The sequence below is a fragment of the Eschrichtius robustus genome, chromosome 8 (assembly GCF_028021215.1).
Source record: "Eschrichtius robustus isolate mEscRob2 chromosome 8, mEscRob2.pri, whole genome shotgun sequence".
NCBI classification, from domain to species: domain Eukaryota; kingdom Metazoa; phylum Chordata; class Mammalia; order Artiodactyla; family Eschrichtiidae; genus Eschrichtius; species Eschrichtius robustus.
In genome coordinates this window covers 97,458,045-97,481,455 of record NC_090831.1, presented here as the reverse complement: position 1 = coordinate 97,481,455, position 23,411 = coordinate 97,458,045, and the positions used below count along the sequence as shown (strand labels likewise).

Genomic DNA, 23,411 nt, shown 5'->3' with positions numbered 1-23,411 from the left:
TCTGCCGGCTCCTTGAACGTATGGGTGATGCTTCTCAGGGAGGTATATTCTGGCCAACAGCATTGGCCAGGGGACGCATGTTTGACAGTGGATTTGGCAGGGGGACAGGTAAAGGGAATGGAAGCGAAAGCCTAGTCTTACGCGTCATTTAAATCCCCATTCTGCTCCTGCCACAAGTGGGGCATTCCTTAAAGAGCAAGAATTTCATTAAGCAAATACCCTAAACAGAATGTAGGGTAAGACCCCCGAAAGGAATTGGAAGCCCTGGCCAGGAGGTCAGCTCCGCTCACCCCGCCACACGGGCCACTTTTCCTCTCCCAAGGGCTTACGACTGGCGGGAATGAACCCGGGGCACTGCGCGCGCTCACGCGCCTGCGCCCGAGGGCCTAAGGCCCCAACTCCAGCGCGTCGCGCTTGCCCGCACAGCCTTCCCGCGCAGCCTTACGCGCTCCCCGGTGCGCAGGCGCAGAGAGAGCGGGCGTGTGGGCGGGCGTGCGGCCGATTCTGTAGGGACCTGGCCGGCGGGCATGGCTGCAGGCCTCTTCCGCGGTCTGGCAGTGGCCGGTGGAGGCGAGAGTAGCGAGAGCGAGGATGACGGCTGGGAGATTGGGTATCTCGACCGGGCAGCTCAGGTAGCAAAGGAGGACTTGTCTTGGCCGCACCTGGATCGGCCTTCCCTGGCCATGAAACCTCATACTTCCTCGCCTGTGTTTCCCTAACTTTTTTTCCAGTGTAAATACAGGCTTTTGGACTGCAAACCAATTCGCAGTTTCCCTAAAATGCGCTTCTTTAGGTTGTCGATGTAGCTCTTTACTTAGGTTTGGACCCATCATAACGCAAAGATAATTTTAGTTATGAGTTAGTCACAAACTTTGGATGTTACCTCCCCCCACCCCCCAAAAAAAAGATGTACCAAAACCCGATCATTATTGTTTCCGGATGCAGTGGAAATGAAAGTATGTGTAACAGGAAAATTTTTTAACTTTCTGCTTTTTTAGAAATTAAAAGGACCGTTACCCATTGAAGAAAAGCATGAAACATTTAAGAAAGCTTTGACCACAGGAGATGTTTCATTGGTCGAGGAGCTCCTGGATTCTGGTGAGAATTAAGGGACAGTTTCAACCTAACACAGTTGTCTCAGTTCACAAGGATTCCTTATTTTAAAAGGTTTGAGTTGTTTTTCTAATGGAAGCACAGTGAATGTTAGTATCTCAAGTGTCCTACATGTCTTACTTGACTCAGTTTTCTCTGCCTTATTTTCTTCCTCTAACACAAATTTGGAATGCCACACTGACACCGTCCATCAGTTGTTCCATCTCCTTCAAAAGGTCTAGTCAGACTAATCCTACCCCACTTTGATAATCCTTACTTACTTTGCTCAGCATTTACTTGTCTATAATTATTATTATGTGTTTCTCAAGAATTGTTTCTAGTTATGTACATTTTAGTTAATGTTCTTTGCCTGTGTTGGTTGTGTCAGTGTGTGAATGAGAATGAAGTAGGAATCTATCTGGATACCTCTTCCAGCCTATCGCCTACTCAGTGTGCTTCCTTGGGAAAGTCATTTGAACTTCCAGAGCATCTATTTCTTTATAAAAACATTATAATTCTGTCTTGGGTCCCATGACATTTTTCTGTGTATTAAATTAAATATTATTTTTTTTAAATTACCTTGACATGGAAATGTGAGTTGTTGATAATGACTGAAATTATCAAAGGAGTAACAAGCATCTACTGTCTACCTGTAAATACAAAGCATTCACACACAAAATTGTATATAGCAAAATGTTTTCCTTCTATGCTAGAGATGCATGGCTTATTGGAAAGTAAATCATTTTGGAAACAGTACAGTTCTGGGTTTGATTATTAGCCCTGCCACTTGATGGCTCTGTAATCTTGACCAAGTTAGGAAACTTCCTAAACTTCAATTACCCCCTTTTAAAAACCAGAATGCACTGTATCAAAGGGTTTTTTTTGGGGGGGGGGTGATTAAAATGAGAGACTATATACAGGTCTTAGAACATATAGGCATTATATAAATATTAGCTGTTGTTAACAAGTAATAAGGATCCTGTAACTTTGTGGACAATGGAACTTGAATTTATAATTAAAAAATTAAATTGAATCAAATTGGAATAACTGAAAGAGGCCTAATACTAGGATATGAACACATGCAGGAGTGTGCATAGTGTTGGATGGGATGGAATAAGCAGAAATTTGTTTTAGAAAAGCGAGTTTGCCTTCGGAGTAGTGGTACTAGGTGCAATGAAGTGTCGGAGGCTCTTGAAAGGACTTGAAAAGAGCCTACTGGTAAAGTATTTCATCAGCCTTTTAAAATTTGTCTTTAATTACAAAAAAATTTTAACTTCCTTTTAAAAAAACAATAACAAGTAGGTATAAGTAGAGAAACACCTTTGTCCCCACTTTCACCCGTATTACCCCTGAAGTCTCATTTTCACACGTAACTCTTGTTTTAGTACTTCCTGATTTCCTTCCACATGTCATTATTTAACACTTTAAAAAATATTTTTACTTGTTTGCCTTTTAAAGCCATACATATTCCTGCACCAGTTGGAAGTTTAATAAAAAAAATGAAACCTCCTTTTGAGTCAGCCATTTTTAGCAGTCTTTGGTTTTTGTTCTTCTGCTATGCACTAACATTTTCAGTTCTCTTTAAACTATTAAATATTTTAGACATTCAAAAAATGTATGGCGACTTATCTTTTTCCCCCTGGAGATTACCACTCTCCTATAGCTGGTATTTATTATTCCTATGTACGTCTTTATACTTTTACTATATGTATATACCCCCAAACAATTTAGTGTTATTTTGAATGTTTTTGAGCTATAAAAATATATTGTGTCAATCCTTTTAAACTTATCTTTTTTGCATTATGCTTAGAACATAATATGTGCTTAATAATTTACTTTTTTGAGCTTAGAGGTGATGATTATTAAGAATTTTTATACTAAAATGCCACATTTGCTTAGCTTTATCGTCACATCTTTTCCTTTTTACTTTTGCTGTCACAGTTTGAGCAGTAATGTCAATAAGGAAAGAATAATGAGAAAACAAAATGATCTTTTCTCTGATCTCATTCATATGCTTTCAGTTGCAGCAATTTAAAGAGGAAAATTTGTTAGAGAAGACAAGTTGGGCCAGCAGTATATATATATATGTACTAAGATAGTTTTCTGTTGTTTTCTCCTAGGAATTATCATGCACCTTATATCAATTAAAGTTAGACAATTGGGAATTTGACAAATATAGTCTTTCAATAACTTAGTGTTCCTACAGAAAAAAAGTGAGTTCTCCCTAACAAGTTTGCATTCCTTCAGTGATATGACCTTCATCTTTGCAGATGGAACACTTTAGAGCCAGAGACTACAACCTGTAAATTATAAGGTATTAAAGGAAGCCTATATTCAGTGGTTTTCACATACAAGTTTTCCTTCTTTGAAACCGAAAAACGTTCTGTTTTTTTTTTCTTTTCTTAAGATTAGCAGATATTTCTTAGGTTGAAGAGAGTTTGCCACTTATATCTTGATCTCTTTATAGCAAAGTCTTTACATAAATTTAATGGGTTATGTTCGCTGCCTTTTTATAATCTTGTCCTTGTATCATATCTTCTATGCTCCTCCCCAGTCTTAGATCCAAATCTAGATTAGTTCAACCATTTTTTTTTCTTTTTTATGTGAGTAAACCAATCAGTGCTATTGGTGGCGGGGGTGGGGGTGGTGTGGAAATCAGATGACTTCAGGGATTTGTACCGTTAATGATTGATTTGAGGATTTTAAGGTCAGCTGGCTCTCATCGTTTCTTAACAGTTACTATCCATCCCTTCCTGTCTGATTCTGGATGGTGGCTATTTAAAACTTTATCCTGCTCCTCAGGCCTGGTATCTCTTCTGTGCCTCTCCTTATTCTAGCTCACTGTTTCATTCATTTGTCCAAAGCAGAACTTGAAAGTTATTTTCTATTTGTTCTTTTCCAACACTCCTCTTCCTCAAAGTAATTTTAAATTCCAATAACCCTGCCTTTGAAATGTCCTTTTGGATTTCTTCTTCTTTTTCTCTGCTGCCCTTGCTCTGACTTTTGCATGGACTTCCAGCCTCATAACCGGTTCTCCCTGCCTCCTATCCCACTCTCAGCAGTGGTACCTACATTTTCTTTATAATACGAATATAATTATGTAAATCCCTGGATCACAAACTATAGTCTACATTTCTTAGCCCTAACCTACCTTTTTAACCTTATGTTTGGCCAGTAACCCATGGTTAAATTTTGCGTTGGGAAGGAAGGTAAAAGAGTTTTAATAAGGAATATATTTGGTATTTGCCACCATAGAGATGTATGATAATATTCTAACTAAAAAGACAGTTTATATCTGTGAAACTTTTTCCAACTGCCCTAGAGAGAAAAAGGCAGCATGTAAAAACCTGTTCTAATATAAATATATATTATATGAAAAAACATTTGACAGATTCAATCTCTTGGAAAATAGTGAACCTGAAGTGAACTATAGTGAAACTGAAGTTAGCTTTTTTTATCAAAGTTCATATAATTTTCTATTTTTCTGAAGCCCATTATTACCAAGAAATTCCCTTCCATTATAAAGTACACAGTGTATGTCACTATGTGAAGTACTTTAAACATATTAAGGTGACAGTGATTTTTTTTTTGGTGGGGGAGGTTTTAAAACCTTGTCTTTATATTGACAGGCATCAGTGTAGAGTTCAGCTTTCGCTATGGGTGGACTCCCCTTATGTATGCTGCCAGTGTTTCCAACGTAGCGCTGCTTCGGGTCCTTTTGGACAGAGGTGCTAATGCAAGCTTTGATAAGGGTAAGATGTTTTAAATATTTAAATATGTGAAAATGTACTTTGTATATTTTTCTGTTTAGAAGCCTAATTATATTCTGTTTGGGGGTGGTGATATATACTTTCCAGGCTCTGTTTTCATATATTCACTTTAAAATAAACCTTTGCTCTTGAAAAAAATCGAAATAAGGTTAAGATATTTGAGGTAACTTAACTGATTATCTTTACTGTGATTTTCTTGATTCCCAAGCAGCTATTATACAAAGTGAAAAAAATTAGTTTTTTAAAAAAATCTTCTATAAACAACATAAAAAACCAAATTAGAAACCATAGATATTTTGAAAAACCTTCTATCCAAAGAGATATATTCCATTTATATTATTGTTATAAATGGTTGTGTTCTTACTATATACCTTTAACTTCTATGCTAGAGAGTTTTGGTTATTTTTAAGGTAAAATGCATTGAAAGAAAACACTGAAAAGCTGATAATTTAGTGGAAAATTGCTTGAAAATCAGTCTTTGGAATTTACAGCTCAACTCTGAATTATATCACTTAAAGTTGTTTCAAAGATAATTTATTAAATCCATTTGTTTCTGTCTTTGTCAGTAGTGCTTTGATTGCTTTTGAAGAATAAGAGTATATGTGCAAATGCTATTTAATTATTATATTGAATTACTGATTATTTTTTACATGTTTCCAATAGACAGTTCATTTCATAATTCAGGTATAGGTTTCATTTTAGAATTAATTTTCTTATTAATTTTTTACTACATTAGATATTTGTAAAATCATTTCTATTTTTTTCTCATTTATATATTTTATATAAATTCTTGTCTTATTGACAATTTTATGTTTAATCTGCTGCTGTGGTAGGTTTTTCTTATTGTGTCATTTAAAAATATCACCCAGGGGAAAAAAAGAAAAATGTCACCCAGGGACTTCCCTGGTGGTCCAGTGGTTAAGACTCCTCTCCCATTGCAGGGGGCACAGGTTCAATCCCTGGTTGGGGAACTAAGATCCCACATGCCACATGGCGTGGCCTAAAAAGAAAAAAAAAAAAATCTCCCAATGAAAGCTATACTTAGAAATGAGATTTTTGAAAGTGTATAAAATGTTGTGCTCAAAAAACTGATTAATAGTTTTCTTTCTCTGCTTCTTGTAATAAGAGGAATACCTTTCAGTTATAAAACACTTTATATTTTGCCCAGCATGTTCACATAAATTATTTTATGTATCCCACGGGCCCCCTCAGGTAGAGGGCAGACTTTAGCTTCTTATATGTAAGTTAGGTCTACTAAGATATCACTGGAATCACAGTTTATCAGTGACAGAACTGGGACCAGAATCTATATTTCTATATTTGGTCAATATTGAACCACAAATGTAAACCGTGGCTGGCATGACCTATTTTTAATTCCCCAATTCTTACTTGAGAATTGTTTTTTGTTTTGTTTTGGTTTTTAATTTACCCTGATCTCCACTGATGCCATAGGAGCCAAGGGAAGAAGAGTTTTAGGAAATGGGATGGGCTAAGAGAGATCAAGTACAAAAGGACTAAAAAGAAACCAATACATGTAGCAGTTAGGACATCTTCAGTAGGATAGTTTGGGCATAAGCCAGATTTCAGTGAGTGGTCAAATCAGTGAGAGCTAAAGAAGTGAAATCAGAGAATATCAATCATTGTTTTTTAACCATGTGTTCAAGGCATACTTTAATCAATCAAAAACTATTCAACTCTCCAGGCAGTAAATCTGCACAGAGCCCATACTCTGAACCACTTTCCTATTCTCTTGAAGAAATGAGAATAGGGAAAGGAAATTAGTAAATGAATTGTAGATATACTTTGGAAATTGATAGTTCATCCCTGAGCTCATTTTTTGGTGAAGGAATACAAAGTTACCTGCTAAGAACAAGAGATTTGGAAATAGGTTATAGAATTTTAAGAATGCAATAAATATTTAGAATCTTTTGAATGGTAAAAGAAGTTAATTAGATACACTTTCTGATGTGTATGGGGTTTTCCTCACCTTTCCTTTCACTATAGATAAGCAAACTATTTTGATAACTGCATGTTCTGCTTGTGGCTCAGAGGAACAGATCTTGAAGTGTGTAGAGCTACTACTTTCAAGAAATGCTGATCCAAATGTTGCTTGTAGGTAAGAACCTTACTATTTGTTCAAAAATGATGAAGATACTTTTCTTTGATTATCAGCCTTTTGTTTGATTATGTTAAACACTTGACAGCATGATTTTTTAAACATCATGAGCAGTGTGTGTTTACTTGGCCATAAAGCTGATGAATGAAAATAAGTCATAAGGTCATGGTTCCAATTGTATAAGAGTACCAAAGGAAGGGCATGTCATCAAAGTAGTCTTTCTATTTTTAATATTTAGAGGAATGTCCTAAGAAGTTGAATGAGAGGGAAAGTATGACAATAAACTGTATCATTTTCCTTTGAATTACACACTCAAAAGAATATGATAATTGAGCTATAATAGTAAAGCCTCTTAGTATTCTCTCTATAAAACACAGACCCACTAAACAATTTACACAGATACTATGAATTCCAAAATAATATATCAAAATGTTTCCATTTTCCTAAGACTTTTCCAGTTAACTATATTGTATATGTAATAGCGCCTAGATGCATAGAAGATATGCAGTGAATGTATCTTGCATCTGTTAAAATGTCAATAATAAAAAAAAATGAATCAGATTGTTTCAAATTCCTATCACTGACTTCCTTCTTGTCTGGCTCCAATTTCCTATTAAAGCTCTTTCTGTTTTATTTAATCTTCAAAATGAAGCAAGTGGGAAGTAGCCCATCCCATAGAAAATGTCTAGTGTGAAAAGAATTATAATGCCTGATATATAGAAGTAACTAGGCTTTACTCTAGAAGTTTTTTTCTAATTTAGCTTAGTTTCTGTGACCTGTATAGCAGCTTTGGAAAGTACTGTACAGCTGTAGATAATTCCCAGATCTTTTCTGAGAGGCAGAGATTTTGATTTAGTAGAGCGGTTCAAGCAAGGTCTATTTGGTCTTCCAGTGGATTTTTGGCAAAGCCTACAGACTTTTTTTTTTTTTGGCTGCATTGGGTCTTCGTTGCTGCACGCGGGCTTTCTGTAGTTGTGGCAAATGGAGGCTACTCATCGTGGTGGGGACGCAGGCTTCTCATTGCGGTGGCTTCTATTGTTGCAGAGCATGGGCTCTATACACACGGGCTTCAGTAGTTGCAGCACGCAGGCTCAGTAGTTCCAGCACGCGGGCTCTAGAGCGCAGGTTCAGTAGCTGTGGCACACGGGCTTAGCTGCTCCTTGGCATGTGGGATCTTCCCTTACCAGGGCTCAAACCCGTGTCCCCTGCATTGGCAGGCGGATTCTTAACCACTGTGCCACGAGGGAAGTCCCTGGAGACATTTTTGATTGTCACATCTGGGAGACGCTACTGGCATCTAATGGATAGAGGCCAGGGATGCTACTAAACATCCTACAAAGGGGCTGTGTAGGACAGCCCCTTAAAACAAAGAATTGCCCATCCCAAAATGTCAAAAGTGCCAAGGTTGAAAAATCTAGTGTGAGAAAAGTCAAAGCTTATGGAGTGGATAATCAGTATTTAACAAATAAAGATTTAAAAAGAACTGGGAAAGAAACTACCTGCGAATTCTTAGCAAATCAATTCACAGGAACTTTTATTCTGTCATTTACAGTATAATCCCTAGTTAGGTATACCTTTTGAATCTGATTGTACCTTGAAATTAGGAACTCCAGGATACCTTACTGAAGTAAACTTCAACAGGTGCTGTAATTTTTTTTTTGAATTTTATTTATTTTTTCATACAGCAGGTTCTTGTTAGTCATTGATTTTATACACATCAGTGTATACATGTCAGTCCCAATGGCCCAATTCAGCACACCACCATCCCCACCCCCCCGTGGCTTTCCCCCCTTGGTGTCCATACGTTTGTTCTCTACATCTGTGTCTCAACTTCTGCCCTGCAAACCGGTTCATCTGTACCATTTTTCTAGGTTCCACATACATGCGTTAATATACAATGTTTGTTTTTCTCTTTCTGACTTACTTCACTCTGTATGACAGTCTCTAGATCCATCCACGTCTTAACAAATGACTCAATTTCGTTCCTTTTTATGGCTGAGTAATATTCCATTGTATATATGTACCACGTCTTCTTTATCCATTCGTCTGTTGATGGGCATTTAGGTTGCTTCCATGACCTGGCTATTGTAAATAGTGCTGCAGTGGACATTGGGGTGCATGTGTCTTTTGGAATTACAGTTTTCTCTGGGTATATGCCCAGGAGTGGGATTGCTGGGTCATGGTAATGGTAATTCTATTTTTCGTTTTTTAAGGAACCTCCATACTGTTCTCCATAGTGGCTGCATCAATTTACATTCCCACGCACAGTGCAAGAGGGTTCCCTTTTCTCCACACCCTCTCCAGCGTTTGTTGTTTGTAGATTTTCTGATGATGCCCATTCTTACTGGTGTGAGGTGATACCTCATTGTGGTTTTGATTTGCATTTCTCTAATGATTAGTGATGTTGAGCAGCTTTTCATGTGCTTCTTGGCCATCTGTATGTCTTCTTTGGAGAAATGTCTATCTAGGTCTTCTGCCCATTTTTGGATTGGGTTGTTGGTTTTTATAATATTGAGCTGCATGAGCTGTTTATATAATTTGGAGATTAATCCTTTGTCCGTTGATTCATTTGCAAATATTTTCTCCCATTCTGAGGGTTGTCTTTTCGTCTTGTTTATGGTTTCCTTTGCTGTGCAAAAGCTTTGAAGTTTCATTAGGTCCCATTTGTTTATTTTTGTTTTTATTTCCGTTACTGTAGGAGGTGGATCAAAAAAGATCTTGCTGTGATTTATGTCAAAGAGTGTTCTTCCTATGTTTTCCTCTCAGAGTTTTATAGTGTCCGGTCTTACATTTAGGTCTGATTCCATTTTGAGTTTATTTTTGTGTATGGTGTTAGGGAGTGTTCTGATTTCATTCTTTGACATGTAACTGTCCAGTTTTCCCAGCACCACTTATTGAAGAGGCTGTCTTTTCTCCATTGTATATCCTTGCTTCCTTTGTCATAGATTAGTTAACCATAGGTGCGTGGGTTTATCTTTGGGCTTTCTATCTTGTTCCATTGATCTATGCTTCTGTTTTTGTGCCAGTACCATATTGTCTTGATTACTGTAGCGTTATAGTATATTCTGAAGTCAGGGAGTCTGATTCCTCCAGCTCCGTTTTTTTCCCTCAAGACTGCTTTGGCTATTTGGGGTCTTTTGTGTCTCCATACAAATTTTAAGATTTTTTGTTCTAGTTCTGTAAAAAATGCCATTGGTAATTTGATAGGGATTGCATTGAATCTGTAGATTGCTTTGGGTAGTATAGTCATTTTCACAATATTGATTCTTCCAATCCAAGAACATGGTATATCTCTCCATCTGTTGGTATCATCTTTAATTTCTTTCATCAGTGTCTTATAGTTTTCTGCATAAAGGTCTTTTGTCTCCCTAGGTAGGTGTATTCCTAGGTATTTTATTCTTTTTGTTGCAGTGGTAAATGGGAGTGTTTCCTTAATTTCTCTTTCAGGTTTCTCATCATTAGTGTATAGGAATGCAAAAGATTTCTGTGCATTAAGTTTGTATCCTGCAACTTTACCAAATTGATTGATTAGCTCTAGTAGTTTTCTGGTGGCATCTTTAGGATTCTCTATGTATAGTATCATGTCATCTGCAAACAGTGACAGTTTTACCTTTCTTTTCCAATATGTATTCCTTTTATCTCTTTTTCTTCTCTGACTGCCAGGGCTAGGACTTCCAAAACTATGTTGAATAATAGTGGTGAGAGTGGATATCCTTGTCTCATTCCTGATCTTAGAGGAAATGCTTTCAGTTTTTCACCATTGAGAATGATGTTTGCCGTGGGTTTGTCATATATGGCCTTTATTATGTTGAGGTAGGTTCCCTCTATGCCCACTTTCTGGAGAGTTTTTATCATAAATGGGTGCTGAATTTTGTCAAAAGCTTTTTCTGCATCTATTGAGATGATCATATGGTTTTTCTTCTTCAATTTGTTAATATGGTGTATCACATTGATTGATTTGCATATATTGAAGAATCCTTGCATCCCTGGGATAAATCCCATTTGATCATGGTGTATGACCCTTTAAATGTGTTGTTGGATTCTGTTTGCTAGTATTTTGTTGAGGATTTTTGCATCTATATTCATCAGTGATATTAGTCTGTAATTTCCTTTTTTTGTAGTATCTTTGTCTGGTTTTGGTATCAGGTTGATGGTGGCCTCATGGAATGAGTTTGGGAGTGTTCCTTCCTCTGCAATTTTTTGAAGGAGTTTGAGAAGGATGGGTGTTAGCTCTTCTCTAAATGTTTGATAGAATTCACCTGTGAAGCCATCTGGTGCTGGACTTTTGTTTGTTGGAAGATTTTTAATCACAGTTTCAATTTCATTACTTGTGATTGGTCGTTCATATTTTCTATATCTTCCTGATTCAGTCTTGGAAGGTTATACCTTTCTAAGAATTTGTCCATTTTTTCCAGGTTGTCCATTTTATTGGCATAGAGTTGCTTGTAGTAGTCTCTTAGGATGCTTTGTATTTCTGCAGTGTCTGTTGTAACTTCTCCTTTTTCATTTCTAATTTTATTGATTTGAGTCCTCTCCCTCTTTTTCTTGATGAGTCTGGCTAATGGTTTATCTTCTCAAAGAACCAACTTTTAGTTTTATTGATCTTTGCTATGGTTTTCTTTGTTTCTTTTTCATTTATTTCTGCTCTGGTCTTTATGATTTCTTTCCTTCTGCTAACTTTGGGTTTTGTTTGTTCTTCTTTCTCTAGTTCCTTTAGGTGTAAGGTTAGATTGTTTATTTGAGATTTTTCTTGTTTCTTGAGTTAGGCTTGTATAGCTATAAACTTCCGTCTTAGAACTGCTTTTGCTGCATCCCATAGGTTTTGGATGGTTGTGTTTTTATTGTCATTTGTCTCTAGGTACTTTTTGAATTCCTCTTTGATTTCTTCAGTGATCTCTTGGTTATTTAGTAACGTATTGTTTAGCCTCCATGTGTTTGTGGTTTTTACGTTTTTTTCCCTGTAATTCATTTTTAATCTCATACCATTGTGGTCAGAAAAGATGCTTGATATGATTTCAATTTTCTTAGATTTACTGAGGCTTGATTTGTGACCCAAGATGTGATCTATCCTGGAGAATGTTCCGTGCGCACTTGAGAAGAAAGTAGAATCTGCTGTTTTGGATGGAATGTCCTATAAATATCAATTACATCTATCTGGTCTATTGTGTCATTTAAAGCTTCTGTTTCCTTATTTATTTTCTGTTTGGATGATGTGTCCACTGGTGTAAGTGAGGTATTAAAGTCCCCCACTATTATTGTGTTACTGTTGATTTCCTCTTTTATAGCTGTTAGCAGTTGCCTTAAGTATTGAGGTGCTTCTATGTTGGGTGCATATATATTTATAATTGTTGTATCTTCTTCTCGGATTGATCCCTTGATCATTATGTAGTGTCCTTCCTTGTCTCTTGTAACATTCTTTATTTTAAAGTCTATTTTATCTGATATGAGTACTGCTACTCCACCTTTCTTTTGATTTCCACTTGTGTGGAATATCTTTTCCATCCCCTCACTTTCAGTCTGTATGTGTCCCTAGGTCTGAAGTGGGTCTCTTGTAGACAGCATATATATGGGTCTTGTTTTTGTATCCATTCAGGAAGCCTGTGTCTTTTGGTTGGAGCATTTAATCCATTCACATTTAAGGTAATTATCAATATGTATGTTCCTATGACCATTTTCTTAATTGTTTTGGGTTTGTTTTTGTATGTCCTTTTCTTCTCTTGTGTTTCCCACTTAGAGAAGTTCCTTTAGCATTTGTTGTAGAGCTGGTTTGGTGGTGCTGAATTCTCTTAGCTTTTGCTTGTCTGTTAAGCTTTTGATTTCTCCATCGAATCTGAATGAGATCCTTGCCGGATAGAGTAATCTTCGTTGTAGTTTCTTCCCTTTCATCACTTAAAGTACATCACGCCACTCCCTTCTGGCTTGTAGAGTTTCTGCTGAGAAATCAGCTGTTAACCTTATGGGAATTCCCTTGTATGTTATTTGTCGTTTTTCCCTTGCTGCTTTCAATAATTTTTCTTTGTCTTTAATTTTTGCCACTTTGATTACTATGTGTCTCGGCGTGTTTCTCCTTGGGTTTATCCTGTATGGGACTCTCTGCGCTTCCTGGACTTGGGTGGCTATTTCCTTTCCCATGTTAGGGAAGTTTTCAACTATAATCTCTTCAAATATTTTCTCTGGTCCTTTCTCTCTCTCTTCTCCTTCTGGGACCCCTATAATGCGAATGTTGTTGTGTTTAATGTTGTCCCAGAGGTCTCTTAGGCTGTCTTCATTTCTTTTCATTCTTTTTTCTTTAGAGTGTTCCGCAGCAGTGAATTCCAGCATTTTGTCTTCCAGGTCACTTATCCGTTCTTCTGCCTCAGTTATTCTGCTATTGATTCCTTCTAGTGTAGTTTTCATTTCAGTTATTGTATTGTTCATCTCTGTTTGTTCTTTAATTCATCTAGGTCTTTGTTAAACATTTCTTGCATCTTCTCGATCTTTGCCTCCATTCTTATTCCGAAGTCCTGGATCATCTTCACTATCATTATTCTGAATTCTTTTTCTGGAAGGTTGCCTATCTCCACTTCATTTAGTTGTTTTTCTGGGGTTTTATCTTGTTCCTGCATCTGGTACATAGCTCTCTGCCTTTTCATCTTGTCTGTCTTTCTGTGAATGTGGTTTTTGTTCCACAGGCTGCAGGATTGTAGTTCTTCTTGCTTTTGCTGTCTGCCCTCTGAGGTGCTGTAATTTTGATTTGTACTTTTAGCAATGGCTTATGATAAGACTTGTCTCTCTGGATTCGTTGGAAAATTGTCTTTTGTTGCTGCTCTTCAATTTTTGTTCCTACTTCTGCAAGATACTATAGATATTGAAGTCTTTAACCCTCCCAGTCACTTACCATCTTGTAAACACATTGAAGGAGAAGTCAAGCAAATCAGTGTCAGACTATTCTATTTCCTTAAGAACTAGAAGGTGTCTTCTAGATACATAGGGAATATTTGGAAAAAACATATTTTATTTGAATTAAAATAACACAAGGTTAGAATCTGAAGGTAAAACTATAAGGCAACCACACAATTTCAAAACTCAAACTCTAGAGAATTTGCTGAATTTGAAAGAGTATAAGATTTAGATTGGTATGTGCTCAACTAAAATAAATAGAGAATTCTACAGCATGGCTGAAGAAAAGAGCAGTCTGCATCTAATTAACAACTGTGAGAAATACCTGAAAAAACAAACTATTCAACTGCTTTTATTTTAATGCTCAAATAAAGCAATAAAATGATTAAATTGTGTTTTCTTGCAGAAAAAGGATCTTGATAGAGCTAAAAAGAGAATAAGTCATGGCAAATAGTGCTTTTAGGCTGCAGATTTTATATGGATAGCATTAGTGGACCTACAGGGATAGCATGCTGGCAGTGTAAAAGAAAAAAATCTCAGGACGCAGGAGAGTGCAGTGAGATTTGGGGGAATTTTATAGGTAATTTTATAGGTAATTCATAGCAGTGGCAAAAATTGAAACCTATTAGAAGATTGCGAGTTTTAGTCTCATGTACAAAATGCCAGAAAATATAAGGGATATGTGAGGGAACTCCTGTTCAGTTAAAACATGTTTAGGTGAATTTACTTTCAAGCTGTTGACATAGCCTGTTTTGTTGAACTGACAGAAATTACCTCTCAAGAAAAAGAGGGGGAAGAGTCAGCCATAAAACATAAATGGATCGTTTTTGTGAAAGCTTGATGGTCATATCCTTACTTGCCAGTTGCAAAGGAAGTTGACCTGTAACTACTTTTTTTTTTTAACTAAAATGAGATCAGTAGTCTTGTTTCATGAAGTTAAAGTAACAGAAAATTCTTAGAGATCAGCCTCTAATATAGAAGACAGAAGTCTCATTTTTGATATATAAAGTAGCATGGAAGCCCTTCTGTATTCTATGGATATAACATAAAAGACAGTCTTAGTTTGCATAGAATATGGAAAAAAGAAAAGGAGGGTTTTACCAGTATTAGAAGCAGGAAAATAATTCTAGATCTTATAATGGAAGTGAATCACTTAAATCAAATATACCACTTGGTTCTGTTTGCACTAAAAGTGAATAGAAGAATAAAATTTAAGAAGAAACTGTTGAATTCCCTATACTTAATTAATTAGAGGTCTTGCTGAATGGTACTGAGGAAATTCTATAGTGAAGTTTTTTATTGTATGTAATTTACATACAGTGAAATATTCAGATTTTCAGTACACAGTTGGATCAGTTTTGACAAACACACATTTGTGTAACTCACACCCCAGCATGGAACATTTCTATCATCCCAGAAAGTTCCTTCATGCCCCTTCACAGTGCTCTGGACCTTACTTCTTCTTTTTTATATTTTGCTGCGTTGGGTCTTAGTTGCGGCAGGTGGTCTCTTCGTTGAGGCATGCAGGCTCTTTGTTGCAGAGCGAGCTTCTCTCTACTCGTGGCATGCGGGTTTTCTCTCTCTACTTGTGGTGCTCAGGCTCCAGGGCGCATGGGATCTGTAGTTTGCTGCATGTGGGCTCTCTTGCTGAGGTGCCTGAGCTCAGCAGTTGTGGCACGTGGGCTTAGTTGCCCGACCAGTGATTAAACCCACGTCCCCTGCATTGGAAGGCGGATTCTTTACCACTGGACCACGAGGGAAGTCCCTGGAACTTACGTCTATCACTATAAATTATTTTTTGCTATTCTAAAATGTTACATAAATATAATTATACAGAATATTTTCACTCAGGATAATGTTTTAAAGATTCATCCATGTTGTGTGTATCAGAAATTTGTTCCTTTTTGAACCCTCTTGCACTGTTGGTGGGAATGTAAATTGATACAGCCACTATGGAGAACAGTATGGATGTTCCTTTAAAAACTAAAAATAGAACTACCATACGACCCAGCAATCCCACTACTGGGCATATACCATGCAAAAACTATAATTCAAAAAGAAGCATGTACCACAATGTTCATTGTAGCACTATTTACAATAGCCAGGACATGGAAGCAACCTAAGTGTCCATTGACAGATGAATGGATAAAGAAGATGTGGCGCATATATACAATGGAATATTAGCCATAAAAAGAAACGGAATTGAGTTATTTGTAGTGAGGTGGATGGACCTAGAGTCTGTCATACAGAGTGAAGTAAGTCAGGAAGAGAAAAACCAATACTGTATGCTAACACATATATATGGAATCTAAAAAAAAAAAAATGGTTCTGATGAACCTAGGGGCAGGACAGGAATAAAGACACAGATGTAGAGAATGGACTTGAGGACACAGGGAGGGGGAAGGGTAGGCTGGGATGAAGTGAGAGAGTAGCATTAACATATATACACTACCAAATGTAAAATAGATAGCTAGTGGGAAGCAGCTGGGAGATCAGGGAGATCAGCTGGGTGCTTTGTGACCACCTAGAGGGGTGGGATAAGGAGGGTGGGAGGGAGATGTAAGAGGGAGGGGATATGGGGATATATGTATACATATAGTTGATTCACTTTGTTATTGTAACATTGTAACATTCCTTTTTATTGCTGAGTTTCCACTGTATGGAAATTCTGTACTAGTTTAAAGAGATGTGATGAAGTCTTTATGGCCTGACAAAAATAGCTGACTCAATCAGGCAGAAAATTGATTGGCTTGGAATTGAAAGAAAAGACGGAATAGTATATTTAAAAGACTGTGAAATTGTTAAAATACTTCAGTAGGCAGAATTGAAAGCATATTATGGCTTGCTCTGTGCTAAGGCAGCATGAGTGCAGACAACATAGTGCATGATTCTGTATCCCTAGCAGCTCCTGGTATTAGGTCCAAGCACCTGTAGCCAGTCCCTTAGCTTGTCTTTCCACAGTGTTTTTTGATCTCACTCCTTTCTTCAACTCTCCCCATATTCCTGTGTCTTTTCCTCTAAAGTTTAAACTATTGAGTCCTACCTATCGCCCCCTTTTCTTTTTTTTTTAAATTTTTAAAATTGTGGTAAAATATTTAGAACATGAAATTTGCCATTTTAACCATTTTTAAGTGTACAGTTTAGTGTATTTTTTGACTAAACGTTGCCCCAGTTATTTGAAGCTTTGCAGTCTTTTTGAGCGATGCCCGCTTTTCTAGATTGAGTTGTGAGTTAAACTAAATAGAGACGAGCATCTTGTCAATTCTTCAGATAGCTGTGACTGTCTGCTTCTTTGTTTTACCTGCTGAATGCTTATTGGTGTTCGTTGTTTGATTTGGTTCAGCAAGCCCTTTGTGTATATGTGCTGAATGTCAATATCACTAATTGCTCTTATATCATTTTCAGCGTTTCTTTTATTTCCTTAGCCATTCTAGTTCATTGTTATGGTGAACATTTAATAATATTCAAATTTATTAGATAAAGGTTATTTAAAAGAGCAACTCTCATCTACTTTGAAGTTTTATGTTGTTCCCAAATTTTGTATACAGAGTAGACTTTCAAATCTGCTAGTACATTTGATTCCTAGGTGTCCATGTATTTTGGCAAATTTTTCCTAGTTTCTTCTAACATTTCTCTGTTTCATCTTGAAAATGGCTAATGAACAAAACACCAATTTAATGTGGTAGGTATTATTAAGGTATCTCCATCTGCCACTTCAAGCATTATTATGACAAGCTTCTAAATGTGGGGTTGGTGCCTCAGTTCTGGAGAAGTCTCACCCATTATCTCTTTAAATATTACCTCTGCCCTGTTCTTTTCTCTCTTTCTGGGTCTCTGATTGTATATCTGTTAGACCTTCTCACTGTATCCTCAATGTCTGTCTTCTTTATTCTCCATCTTTTTTTTCACTGTGCCACATTCTGGGTAATAGCTTCTAATCTGCCTTGTAGGTCATTGAATCTCATTTCACTTGCTTCTAATTTATTGTTAAACTCATCAGTTGAGTTCATAATTTCAGTTACTTTTTTTATTTCTAGAAATTCTATTTGATTCTTTTTAAAATTGGCAGTGTTATAAAGAAGTTATAAAGTATTATTAAGTGTTATAAAGAAGTTTATAGCTTCTTGTTCCCTGAAAATATTTTCAGGCTCTAAATAGAACTTCTTTAATATGGTAAACATATAGTCTAGATGTAACAGTTACAGTATTTGGGATCTTTGTGGGTTTGTCTCTGTTAGCAGTAGTTTCTTATGCTTCTCACTCATGACTAGGTGCTAGTCATTAGATTTTAAAACTTACTTGTTGGAATAATATGAGGCCTCGGATGATCCATCAGAGAGGATTTTGTATATTTCTTACAGGTGCCTAGGGCACTATCAGTCCAGGACTCATGTAATCTAAGTTCAGGGGTTGAAGTTCCCTGGACCATTTTGGTGATGTAAATTAAACCTAAACAGCTGGTTTATTTCTGGTTCATCCTTACCCTAAAGGTACTGAGAGTCCCAGATTAATATGTCTTGAGTATGGTTTAGTAAACTCTCTACTTTGTATAAGCCCAGTGCTTTGAATTTTGTTTATCTTGAAGTTTGAAGCCACCAAAGCCACAGCTCAATTTCTCATTGGGTTCTTACGCACTGCCAGATGCCCTCAAGGCAAAAGCAACTGTTTATTTACCTCTTTGGGTTTTTGCCACTTCAGTTAGTAGTTCTTTGATATCTTATTCAGTCTCTAAGAAATTTAAAAAAAAATTTTATCTAGCTATTTTAAAAGCCTTCACAATTTTGATCCAAATTTAGCTTGCCATTACTGGAAGTAGAAATCAGCATCTTCTAAATTTTTTAATTGTTTTATTTATATGTCTTCTGTTATCTCTTTAACTCTTTGTATTCCTTGCAGACTTTTAAAAATCTTGTTGAAAACAGCATTGATTTATTATTTAATGATCAGTTAAGTGTGAGTACATATAGATCTACCTTGTTCTTTTATTAGTTTTTCTTAATTTTAAAAATTCTTTTTATTTTCCTTCCTGTAGGACTAATGGGAAAAAACCTGACAACTTGAAAGCCATTTTTAAATTAACACAAATCATGTTTTATGTTTCTCTTGGATCTTACCACTGACAATACTTAGTGTACTGTGTCTAGCAAATACAACAATTTAATACTGATTTATTTATTTTAGCTTTAGAATTTCTGGGGTTTCTGGGGTTAGGTTTTTTATTTTGTTTTTTAATGAAACATTTATTCAATGTTTCCTGTGTACCAGGCACTGTGTTAATTGCTCTTAAATATGTTGTCTAATATAATCCTTACTGCTCTGTGGTAGATGGTATGTTATTTTTACAGAACAGAAAGTTGGCAATCAAGTGTTTAAGCCTTTGAATGTAGCAAAGGTTTGGTAAGGGAATTCACAAGTTTGATGTGAATAGGATCCACCATTGGGGATGTATTTATATTCCCCGTCTTGTCTAGGTTGAGGATTTTTCAAGACAACCAGTTTAAACAGCATGTCTTTTCTAATTGTTGCAAAACACGTCTTAAATTTGCCTTGTATCTTTGGGTTTTTCCTCTCTTTCCCTAAGTTATTGTTGGTACTTGAATGTTCTTACTTGAAAAGTCCACAGATTGCAAAGGGAAGTATGTGAACAGAAAAATATTATCACCTTAATTCAGCATAATTGTATGTAGCTCTGAAAACAAGGTGGCCTGTGACTAAACTGATTGGAACTTGGCAGCTGTGCCATAGTATGGATTTTATCATTCTTTATTTTTTTATATTGATAATTCAGTAACAGATGATACTGTAAATTATTAAAGTCTAAAAGGTCTATATTAGACTATTGGATACATGATAAAATTTGAAACCCTCTTCAATCTAGCCTTAAATTTGCAGTTGGTATTTTTATTGTTTGAGTAATAATAAGCCTTTAAAAAGTACATATAATTAACATTTCTGTTTTTAGGACTTGTGTGTTTTTCCCCCAGTTTGCTAAAACATTTTCTTATATTAAAAAATATATATTTTCTTTACATTTAGTAGGCAATTTTTCTGGCAGGGGAGTTTGTTATATTCACATCGCTTAGTCATGAGATAAGGGTTTTGTAAAATGATGTGACATTTTATTTTCAATAGATGTTTTATTACCATTGATAAGACAGCACACATTAACTAATGTCCAAGGTTTTGACGTAATCATTGTGTGATTGTTAACTTGTTCAGTGTTATTGCCTATACAGAAAGTACTCTGGGAAAAATGTTGCTTTCTTTATCACAATATAAATTTAGTTGTAAATGTCACTGGAACAGTTTGGTAGATTGAGGTGTAATTTTCAATTAAAATATTAACTTGTGTTCTAGTATTAAGTAATGATATGACTCTTTGCTCTGAAAACATAGGCCGAAGTCACAAGAATATTTGCAGAAAAAAATTTTTTAAATAACTTATTTAGAAAATATTACTAGAAATTGTTATTTTGTGATTTTCTTTCTTTTTTTTTTTATAAATTGCCTGTCCATATCCTATACTCATCTTTTCATTTACCTGTCTTTTCTTTATCTGCATATAGGAGCTGATCTTATCTTTGTCATCAGTTTCCCATGTATGCAAAAGGTGACAAATATCTTAGTGATACCTTGCATATACAGGGCATAGGATTAATATTGCTATTCATATACGTGGAAATCTGCTTGGTCCTTTTGAAAGCACAGAATGGAGAGGATAGAGGTGAGAAAAGCTAGCTAATGAAAGCACTTGACGCTCATCTCTCAAAACACATACACAGAAACCAAGACAAAAAAAACAGGAACGAAACCCTTTCAAATTCTGACTTGTGTCTGGCACCAATGGTATATTGTGTGCTGGCTACTAAAGCTTCCACCTGGAAGAGACCCATGCCATTTCTTCTATTTAAGTATGGTCACATGGCCATATCTAACTTCAAGGGAGTAAGGAAGTGTTCACAGAAGGAGAATCAGCAATATTGGGTGGACGGCCCTCATGATTTACCATGTCACCCTAAATGTATTTTCTTCATGGCCATAATAATTGTATTTCCTTTTTACCGTATGCTTAAAGCAATAGTTAATTTTGAATTTTGGACATAAATTTATACCAAGAAAAACTGATATTTATCTCAGACTTTGCCATTCACTTTTATGTATAATTTATCTTTCTTTGTAATCTCTCTTAGAGTTATTGCAGTTTTTATATTTATCATCCCACGTTAGGGGCAACTTTAATAGCCTCCTAATTGATATTTCTAACTGCACTATTTCTGTACTTTAGTCAGTCCTATATGCTGTTACCTGTAGAACACACTTCCTGTTGTCTATTAGGTGAAATCCAAAACTCTCCATAGTTTGATCCCACCTATTTCTGCTACTCCCTAATATCTAACTTTATTTTATTTATACAATTTCAGCAATGTTCCTCAGATACGTAATCATTCCTGCCTCTATGTTTTTGCTTTTGTTATTCTTCAGTTTGGAATGTCCTCTCCTCCCCTCATTGTGCATTCACATTATGCCTTCGAGGGCCAGATTAATAGTCTGTTAAATTTCCCTATGTTATTACAACCCACAAGAGTGCTTTTTGTTCATAAGCTATGATTTTGGGTGGGTGATTATCTTGTTTAGCACATTTTTATACATGTCGTGTGCTGTTCTCTTTGTTTTCTCATTGTTTAATATATGAAAGTCTTGATTTTACTGTAAGCCACTGGATTACCATGGCACCATATGTATTTTTCGGCTCCTTCACAATTCTTTCATGTGGTATTTGTCAAGTTTTTTTGTTTGTTTTTGTTTTTTTTAGGATTAATTTTTTTTTTTTGAATTTTTGAATTTTATTTTATTTATTTTTTTATACAGCAGGTTCTTATTAGTCACCAATTTTATGCACATCAGTGTATACATGTCAGTCCCAACCGCCCAATTCATCATGTCAAGTTTTTTATTGAATTTAATATATTTGATATAGAATGATCATTTATCTATTTATAAAACTTAACTGAAACAAAACTTAACTGAAACATAAAACTTAACTGAAACTGAAACAAATGATATGTTTCACATGATATGTTATGTGAAGTAATTAATATATTAATCCATTTATACCACGGAAAGTATGAAGCATGACTTAGAGCCTGAAAGTCTGGGTCCAAATACTATCTCGATGACTTATCCAAGCTAATATGACTATTAAGTCTTTTTGAAATCTTTGAGGCTCAGTTTCTTCTCTCATTGAGAGATATGATATCTGGCTAACTAGCAGGATGACTATGACAATTAAAACAAGATAATGAATATGAAAGTACTTAACATGCTGCCATTTGATAGTTCTGGTGCTTACCAAATGTTACATTTACTTACATTGGGAATGCTTCCTGTGCTGTGTTATGAGCGCCATAATTTCTAAAATGTTTCTGATTGCTTTATAAAACTAAATAAGTATAGGTACTATTTTTCTTTAAACATTTGTTATCATTTTAATAAAATACACATAAATGCATGAGTATATTAATTCTTATCTGTTATGACTGAACATTAAAATGATTATGTATTTCAATAGGAAAAAAATCTGGATTATTATTGTGGTGGGTCAGGAATAAATGAGAGTTGGGGATGTGGAAAGAATGGATATAAACTACCTTTCTTGTAACTTAGCAAGAAAGAGAGAAGAGATATAGGATGCTGTCTAAATGGGAATGTCAAGTACATTACTGACTTTAACAGTCTTTTAACTGTGTTCTGTTAAAAGAATGAATTTTTTAAAGTTAATCTGGAGTTTGCCTAACAGTTCTCAAAAAGATTACCCAGGTAGTGAATATAATTATTTCAAATGCTTTGTGATTAGAAATTATAATCCATCCTCTTCAGAAGTCTCTCTTTGAACTTTGGAATTGATTATGTTTAGACCACCAGATACATTTTCACAAAATAATTAATTTGAAATAAAACCCAACCATATTTCATGTTTTATGATACATATTTTTTCACGTATTAGCATCTCTGAAATTAGTATGCTTCCTAAAATTGATATCTTAGATCCAATGAAATATAGTAATTTGTTACTTACATATTTTAGTAGTTTTATCTTAGTTTGTACTTTCTGTATTCAGGAATGTCCAGTGATATTAGAAGTCCTGGGAAAAGTGAATAGTGTAAAAATAACATTAAACATTTTCTCTCATGATTTCATAGCTTTCAAAAATTAAAATTTTTTTCTTACTTAAATATACTCTATTTCAGCATTTTCCCACCAGAATAAGTTACTTTCTATATAGTAATGGTCTGTGCTAAAGAATTTTAGGAGAAGGATGATTGCTGATGCAAGTGAAGCATCAGATATAAAGAATTAATATATTTTTTCATTATACCACCTTGTATACAAATATAGATGATGTTTTCATTAATAGGAAGCATAGTGCTACAATTATATTTCCTTTTGGACAATTTTCCCACATTCCAGTTTTATAGCAGTAACTTCATGAATATATAGAAATGAATCCATTCTTGCTGGGAAAGCTTAATATCACCTCTTAATATGTCTCTGT

The 23,411-nt window shown here is 35.5% G+C and overlaps 2 protein-coding genes across 2 annotated transcripts in view; one reads left to right on the top strand and one right to left on the bottom strand.

Annotated features, from left to right (window-relative positions):
- CFTR (CF transmembrane conductance regulator) overlaps window positions 1–529 on the bottom strand; it is a 233,003-nt gene extending 232,474 nt beyond the window's left edge. The window contains exon 1 of the mRNA XM_068549816.1: window positions 373–529. Coding sequence (XP_068405917.1) covers window positions 373–529 — 157 coding nt within the window. The remainder of the gene's footprint in view (window positions 1–372) is intronic.
- ASZ1 (ankyrin repeat, SAM and basic leucine zipper domain containing 1) overlaps window positions 522–23,411 on the top strand; it is a 78,085-nt gene continuing 55,195 nt past the window's right edge. Inside the window, exons 1-4 of the mRNA XM_068550065.1 lie at window positions 522–632; window positions 999–1,098; window positions 4,722–4,844; window positions 6,867–6,978. Of these exons, the coding sequence (XP_068406166.1) occupies window positions 528–632; window positions 999–1,098; window positions 4,722–4,844; window positions 6,867–6,978 (440 nt within the window). The 5' untranslated portion in view covers window positions 522–527. The remainder of the gene's footprint in view (window positions 633–998; window positions 1,099–4,721; window positions 4,845–6,866; window positions 6,979–23,411) is intronic.